We start from the raw sequence: 8,145 nt of genomic DNA on the forward strand, positions 1-8,145 counted from the left end.
GTTAATCTGGCTTCCTGGCACAGAACATCACCAGCACTGTCTAATTTACACCACTTCACCAGGGAGTTAACAGAGACAGTAGTCCTGCCTTCTACCAAAACAACTTTACTAGCTTTGCTGAAGATATGAAACAGAATAGGGGTTATAAAATTTGTAAACCCATTTAAATGCTCTGTTTAAACTTTCTTCTGAGACTTCTGTTTGCCAAAGCAGGACATTTTCTTTTCCCAGGATCTCAGGGTGTATTGTTGGATTCTGTTCCAGCACCCTAGAGTCTCACCCTCAAAAAACGCAAACCACCACAGTCTCAAGTTAAATACTGGAGTCAAACATTCCCCAGCTTCTTATGGTGGTCATTGGCATAAGTCAAACGAGTTTCCTTGGGATTTTTCCTTCTAGGAGGAGTACTATAGGATCATCAACCTCAAATTTGGTAGCAGTTAAGGATCGACCCTATTTTGGGTGAAAAGGAAACAAGGTGAACAACTGAAGAAATTTTAGAACAATCAACTTATTTAAATATATATATATATAAAATCAGAAAGACCTTCAGGCATCTGGACTTACTGAAGTTCATTCTCTATCTCAGGATCATTTCAATCAGGATTCAGAGAAGCAACTTTTTTCAGAACGTTACAGCCAACACATGCAGGATTTTTGCATGCACAGTAAGTTCAAATAAACCTAGGAATGAACTTCATTTCTCATTAAGTGGAATTTAAATTCTGGAATCATAAAAAGATATTTTTACCTTTAATTGCCAACAGCAGGCTACCTCTAATCAGACATTTTTATAAAGATACTATAGTGGATACTGTAGAAAATCCTACAGACTGTTTAAATTTATGCTGTACCTTCAGGACTGGCCCTGAAGAACAGCCAACTTCGCAATCAGCTCTTAATACCTGTTGGCGTTGCACTGATGAAGGCACAAGATATCATTAAACTAAGTATCCTGCTAAGCATGGCTTAGGATAATTCAAGAACAGTCTGAATGACAAAATGAAACCCGCAGATGTGGGGCCTACAGGCCACTCAGATAAGCAAACAAAGCAAGTCATACATTTGTCCTGAAGATACATCAAATCACTGGAGGATCCAACTTCCCTAGCCACTCTCTTCATCAGTTAGGAAAAAGAAATCAATTATCACTTTCTCCTAATTTCTTAAATGACAAGAAGGATCAAGAACACCCACCACTACCTCAAAACCTACTTTCAGCATGAAACAAATAATTATACCCACTTCAACCCTCACAAAAAAATCCCCAAAATGAGATTTCCCAAAGAGCTATTAAATACGCATAGGTATAATTGCAGTGAAACTAAGAAGTAAAATGTATGCCCAGTGTTTAAAAAAAGAAGTATCTGCTGCACACTTCTACACTGTGCCTAAAAGAAAACCTCACCAGAGTAACTGTTCTAAAATGACTGTTCTGTGCACTGATTCTAAGTAAGAGTATTGTTATTCCAAATAATCATTAATGAAAAGGCAATTATTACACAGTAAAAACCACTTTTATACCAAGTGTTGCTAGAAGGGAATTATTTAGAAACAATATTCCAGAAAAAGTTACACAACTACTACACTGACGAGTATCCCATACATAAACCTCATAGCTATCCAGGTATTTCCTGTTCCTGTTTTTACATGGAGCTTAATGTAACTCCACGTCCTGCACTCCTTTATTGTTCTGCCTCCATGAGGTGAATACTGCAAGAAAATTTTACAGAAATGTTAAAGATCTAAATCAAAAATAAAAGTGGAAGAATGAGGTTATCCATACACAAAAAGAAACCATCTCTGCACACCTTAATTTAGAAGTCTTGCCAAGAAGCTTATGAAGAAAGACAAGATTTACCCAGACACAAAGAACAGACTTCCAACCCTGAAGGAACAGCAACCTAAAGTTTTACCAGAAGTGATGTGCCTGTTAATGTAGTATCTATGGAAGCCACAGTAGGGAAACCTTGATCTAATTGCCCTCTACCCAAAATTCATAGAACTCTAAATTCAGTGCTTTACACTTAAAAGGGACTTAACTCTATAAAATATGTAGCTGTTTTCACTGTTACCTTAGAAAAATGATTAATGAGCAGAAGCTTCTGGATATTATGCATATTCTTTTATGTATGCTATTTTATACAGAAGAAAATGTCATAATAAAAAAGGTATTAAATATTCAAATATTTTATCATGTGAATACAAATTAGTTATTTGGACCACTGTACTTCTGCACCCCTGATACCGCAAGCACATGAGCAGTTTGTACAAACAGGTTAGACAGTTCAGATGCACGCATTACCTACACACCTCATGGCATTTACAACTATCCACAAATAAGAATGCTGACCAACTTTTTACAACCTACTTCATTTTATCTTCAGTCAGTGTTGATTGAGTATCCCTTGGGGTTTTTAAAGGATTGATTTAGATTTAGTTAAGCTAATTTCAAAATAAATACAGAGATTCACCTGTAAGATCCAATGAAATAGCAGTTTATCAATTAGTCATATTTCCAACTTCAACAATCTAGAATGCAATTGATAAACAATCATGTGGTTAAAATACACTGTGCATTTCACAACAGCAGCATCTGAGTTTCCTGCCTTAACTTTGCATATTATATCGCAATTAATACCCCTGATATCAATCAGAGTTTGTTTTTTAACAATATTGAAACAGCATCCAAACAGCACTAAATCTATTGTTAAACAATCAAATCAAAGCATTTTCCTGCTCATGGCAGAGAATTTACTACTATATGATCTTTAAGGTTCCTTCAAGCTCAAACTGTTATGTGACTCTATTTCAAAGCTACCTCATTGGCCCAGAAAATATAAGAACAGCTTGCTTGGTCAGACCAATAGACCTCCAACCTCAGTATGCCACTCAAAACCACGGGCTAACAGGCAGCTCCACAGGACTAGCATAAAACTGAAGAATAAACCTCACAAAACATCTCAGATCTCAGAAAACTTGTAAACCAAAAAGACAGAATCTTTGAATTCAGACACCCACAGGAAATTTTCTTCCACAAACTTACCCAAACACTTATTGACACGAGAAAGTGTTAGCATTTACAAAAGTCTCCTGCACTAATTCCTGAAAAGCCAGGGCTTTTTTTAAATACCTGTTTTTACTGTATGCTCTTAAGTTGCTGAGACATAGATTGCGGCCAGCAAACTAATGACCATTCTACAACCCTCATAACCACTTCCACTTGCAGTCTATCACCAAAACAAATTATCTGTAAGCCAAAAGCAAGGCAAAGTCTGTTATGAAAAGAATTAATTGTTCCTCCAAGTTTAAAAAAGAAACATTCCCAATGTGTTATCCCCATCCCCCTTCAAACCTGCAACAAATTAAAACAAGGAACATACAGATAAGTATTTCAGCAATTGATTCTTGCTACACTGTCTGAAGTACAGCATGACTTTATATACACATGGTCTCATTTTGTTCACAATATCAACGCTTTTACGTGTGTTACCTGAAGATACATTTCCTTTTTAAAGAACTTCCTGTATAAAATTCCTTCAATGAGTCTGCTCCGTCATCCCCAGCAGAAAGGGAAGTGGGGAGGCATGCAAGTAAAATCTGAAATCTATGGGTTTTGGTGTTTGGGGATTTTTAAAAACCTAAAAAAAGATTATTAGAAAACATGCTTCCATAAGGTCTCTGAGTACTTAGGAAAAAAAGCATTTATAAAATAAGATGAACTAGAAACTTCAGTTATGCACCACCAAAGACGTTACTTTACAGGACAGAAAATGTATTAATAGTCATAGTAATCTTTATGCACACCTAAGTTACTTGAGAGGCTGTATGGTGTTTAAACCAAAATGGGATATATTTTGTTCTGAGTGTTTTTGTTTCTTAATTACTCTTCCTATTCATTAAAGCATTTGGAAGTAGCATCTACTGGCAATTGTGTGATTTTGAAGTATCAGAGAATATTCAGTTTGGTTTTCATCAGAAATATTCACCTGGTTTTCAGTTCAGAAAACCCAAATAAACTGCACAACTGAGACTTCTGTTCCAGCATTATCAGCCTGCAAGCCCCATAAGAAAGTGGATCTCTTGATTTTTCCCCCCAAAGTTACAAGCTTTCCTGTGATACTCCTTTTTTGACACAATTTTATCTTCCTTAAGGGTTTCTATGCATCTCTATAGTGTTTCCCCATCAAAGTTTCTTTTTCTCTTAGGATACTATGGAGCCACTTACCACCCTGAACAAATGGCTATTTCTAACAAATACATAACATTCAATATGGACTTGCTGTAACTCCTCTAAAGTGCATACATATCTTAGAAAAGACCATTTATCTCAGCATAACAGCTGGTCATTACTGACCAACATCAAGGTCATTAGATCGGCAGATCAAAGTTACATTGCTACAGTGAAAATCTTTTAGTTCACTAAATAGTGAACAGATTGTGCCCACTACTTGCAGTGAACAAGACACTATGCAAAGCTAGACAGCCTATTTTCAACACAGCAACCACTGAACGCTTAAGAAGTCATTGCAGCAGCCAGTACTACAAGTGAAAGAAGCGTACTGTGTTTCAAGTACTGCACTCCTGATATTCGACATTTCTGTACTTGATAGTAGTTTGCATACACAGATTTGTCTAATGATCATGTTGCTTCACTTCTGCACACAAGCAGAACAGCATGCACCTGAGGAGTTGGAAAGACGTGAAACGACAAACATTTTAGATTCAAAGTCTGAAAGTAAATGTAGATCTATGTCTACCAGCACAAGACTTCAGATCCAAAAGGCTTGAGACCCTCTGTCAGTCATTACAACTATGGCATAAATCCCAACTCAATGAAGTAACATGTGATTTATTTATAAAAATGTCCCACAGGTGGAACAACAAAAAAAAAAAGTTATTACAAGAACCCAGGAAGAATACACTGTTACTGCAGATCCTGTCTCCCTTCACCATCATCCCTTCATGCAAAATTGGCACCTACTAGGGGTGCCAATTCCTCCAGTCACTTCAACTACACAGGTAAAGAAAGGGGATGGGTGGATAAACCACACTGGTTGCCCATTAATTCATACCGCAAATATGAAAGTATCTTCTTCTTCGGAATAATAAATTCTTTGATTCAGAACACATAAATAAAATCACACATATTGCCAAGTCATTTGGTTCTCCACATACTTTTTATAAAACATTGTTAACCAAGTCATAAAGAACTTGCAATTGCCAGCACTGAGAAGCTGTTTATAGAGTTTACTGTGGTCTTGAAAGAATGAAGAAATAAGAATGAAATTAGCTGGACCACAAGAGTTGCAGCTAAATCATCCAACACCCACTTCCATATAAATTATCTTCTGTCGTGCTATGGAATTACTGTTTTCCTTTCAACCCAGGAGGCCTCAATCATCAAAAAACTCACACTTGTACCTAACATCATGATTAACATTCTCATTAGCTTCAAGGACAGAACTGTTGTTTGGGGTCCAAGCTATTACAGTTTTACTGGCCACAAAATATGCTGTGACTTCACAACTTAAGCTGCAGAACCAACAAACAATCCCAGAGACCTAGTAAAACATCTGTCTTCAAAAAATATTCACAACACATTCCTGTATCAGTCTTCACCATTGTATAGGCTGAGACCTAAAATCCAAAGGTAATGTGTTCCCCCGCTTCTACCGCAGGCTTCCCAAGTTATAAAAAAACACAACCAAAAGCACCCTCGTGCATGGGCACTGTGCAGCAACTCTGCTGCCTCAGTCCCATGGCATTTGTACACGTATATGAATAACCACACACATAATCAGGGTCAGAATTGCTACCGTACCTCCACGGACACGCAAAAGAAATGGCATGGCCGTGGACAACAAATAGCAACCACGAACAAAAAGCAGCAGAGTTGGCTGGAGCGCATCGGGGAGTCTGGAGGCCACGTGAGTTCAGAGAGGCACTTTATCAGTCAGACACAACTTTCCAAGTCTCCGGACTACTCTTCATGTTAGGGTACAGCAGTACCTCGTTTTAAAGTAACAAGCCCATACCTAAAACAAATATTCAACGTGGTTTTGTCTGATAACGAATAGCACTATGCAAAAACGTTTATTTATAAACATAATGCTATAACACTAAGACATTAGAGAAAACAGGAGAAACAGCCAAATGCTCTCTGCTACAAACACCCACTCATGTCCACCGCAGATTTTAAATCCAGCCATTTCACGAGGTTTAAAATCACTAGCACGTAAGACTAGCAGAAGTGAAAGAAACAGTAAAACCTCTTCAATTGTTTCCCTTGGTGGTTTGGGGGTTTTGTAAATTCTTTCTTAATTATAGTTGTAACAAAAATAGTGCAAATTACATCCTTACTATAGAGCCAAAAAGTTCCTAAGGAACTGCCCAGGCTCAGGTATACTTTTTGGTTCTGAAATCCAAAAGTAAATGTTTTGCAAACGTCGGCTGCTGTTGCAGTGCAATTTGATGGAATGCTACTTCAAGACCATAAACATCCACTCAGTACAAAAATCACAAAAAAATTCTTTGGAAGCAATAAAGTAAAAAAAAAAAAGTTAGCAGAAAATTTTATTATGTATATTTCTGTTCTATAAAAAGATAATGGCTCCTGTGTGAATACCTCATATTCAGTGGATTTCGCAATCTGTTCATAAACTGGTAACAGTCTATGCATGATTTTTTTATTTGCAAAAATAATTAGTAAAATTATCCTATTACTAAAAGCAAACATTAGTGGCAATAAATACATGTTGCAACTCCAACACTTGCTCTCTATCCTGAAAAGTTATTCAATTTCCGTTCTGGAGACGAAGCTAGTATTTTTTTGTATACCGAAACGACCACGCCGCAGACTTATCGATTCCTCACTCTTCTCCGATATGAAATCTCCAAAGAAGCGGGTCCGAAAGAGAGAACAGATCCGACCTGTCTCAAATTGCATGCCCGGCTAAGTCTTTTACTTACGATTTACCTGAATTCCTTTTCCTCGTGCTGCCCTTGCTCCGGAGGCAGGCACTCCTGCCGCCTCCTAACTCCGTCTTTTCCCTCCAGAGCACAGCTCACTGAGCTGCAGGGAGGCGAGGCGCCGAGGCTCCTGCTGTCGGCAACCCGCACGGGGCCGAGGAGCCCGGGAGTCATTGTGCTGCGGGAGCCGACCGCAGCTGTCAAGGCGCAGCGCAGCTCGCCCCGCTAGCGGGGAGGAGGGCGAGGAGGGGGAGGAGGGTCACGGCCCCGCGCCGCGGCAGCGCCCGCCCGCCCTTCCCCGGCCGCGCTCCGGGCCCCGCACCGCGGCTCCGGGCGAGCGGCCTGCGGGGCCGGGGCCGCTCCGGAGCCGGGCGGGCGCCATGCTACAAACCAAAATGGCTGCCCCGGGGAGGGAGCCCGGCTCGGGCCTCCGCCGGTACCGCCGCTCCGCCCGCCGGACCTCGCCCAGGTACCGTCCCCGGGCCACGGCGCCCGGCTCGGCCTCGGGGCCCTGCGGAGCCCGCTCGCCCGGGCAGGGCTGCCCCCGCACGCCGCGCGCGGCCCGGCCCCCGGAGCCAGCCGGGCCAGTCCCAGACCGCCCTCGCCCCCCGTACCTGGAGCTCGGCCCGCTCCACCTCCCAGTGCGCCCTCTCCATCTCGAAGCGAGCCCACTCGTGCTGGATGTAGTGCAGGATCCCCGGGATGGTGTAGTGCTGCGGCCGGGACAGCTCGGCGGGGCCCGCCGCCTCCTGACCGGCCGGGGCCGCGGGGCCCTGGGGCTGTGGCTGCTGCCCTCCTCCTCCGCCGGCTCCAGCCCCCACGCAGCCCCCACCCGACTGCAGGTTCATGTTCCCACCCGCCTGCGGCGGCGGCTGCTGCGGTCTCGGGGCGGCCGCCATCCCACCGCCTCCTCCGGCTCCAGGGTGCTCGTCCATTGTCTGCGGGGAGCCCTCCTCCTCGTCCCGCGGCGGGGGCCGGGAGCAGGGGCCGGGGAGGGGGCGAGCGGCGCTGGCTGGGGCGGGGAGGAGGGGGCGGGCCGGGCGGGGGGGCTGCGCCGAGCGGGTCCGGGTGTCAGCGCAGCGCGGAGCCGCCGCCAGCCGCCATTACAGCCCCGCGGCCCTCCCACTCTCGCACCCGGCCGGGCGGGGAGCGAGCGGCGCCTGCCGGGAAACG

The 8,145-nt window shown here is 43.0% G+C and overlaps 1 protein-coding gene across 4 annotated transcripts in view; it reads right to left on the reverse strand.

Annotated features, from left to right (window-relative positions):
• The window catches only part of STRN3 (striatin 3), a 60,825-nt gene extending 52,836 nt beyond the window's left edge, over nt 1-7,989 (reverse strand). For 2 of the 4 annotated variants that reach the window (XM_063398870.1, XM_063398869.1), the window contains exon 1: nt 7,587-7,989. In XM_063398870.1, the coding sequence (XP_063254940.1) occupies nt 7,587-7,907 (321 nt within the window). In that variant the 5' untranslated portion in view covers nt 7,908-7,989. The remainder of the gene's footprint in view (nt 1-7,586) is intronic. The other 2 variants (XM_063398871.1, XM_063398872.1) reach the window with 2 other exon arrangements.
• Between the last annotated feature and the right edge of the window lie 156 nt (nt 7,990-8,145).

This window comes from Prinia subflava, chromosome 5, assembly GCF_021018805.1.
Source record: "Prinia subflava isolate CZ2003 ecotype Zambia chromosome 5, Cam_Psub_1.2, whole genome shotgun sequence".
NCBI classification, from domain to species: Eukaryota; Metazoa; Chordata; class Aves; order Passeriformes; family Cisticolidae; genus Prinia; species Prinia subflava.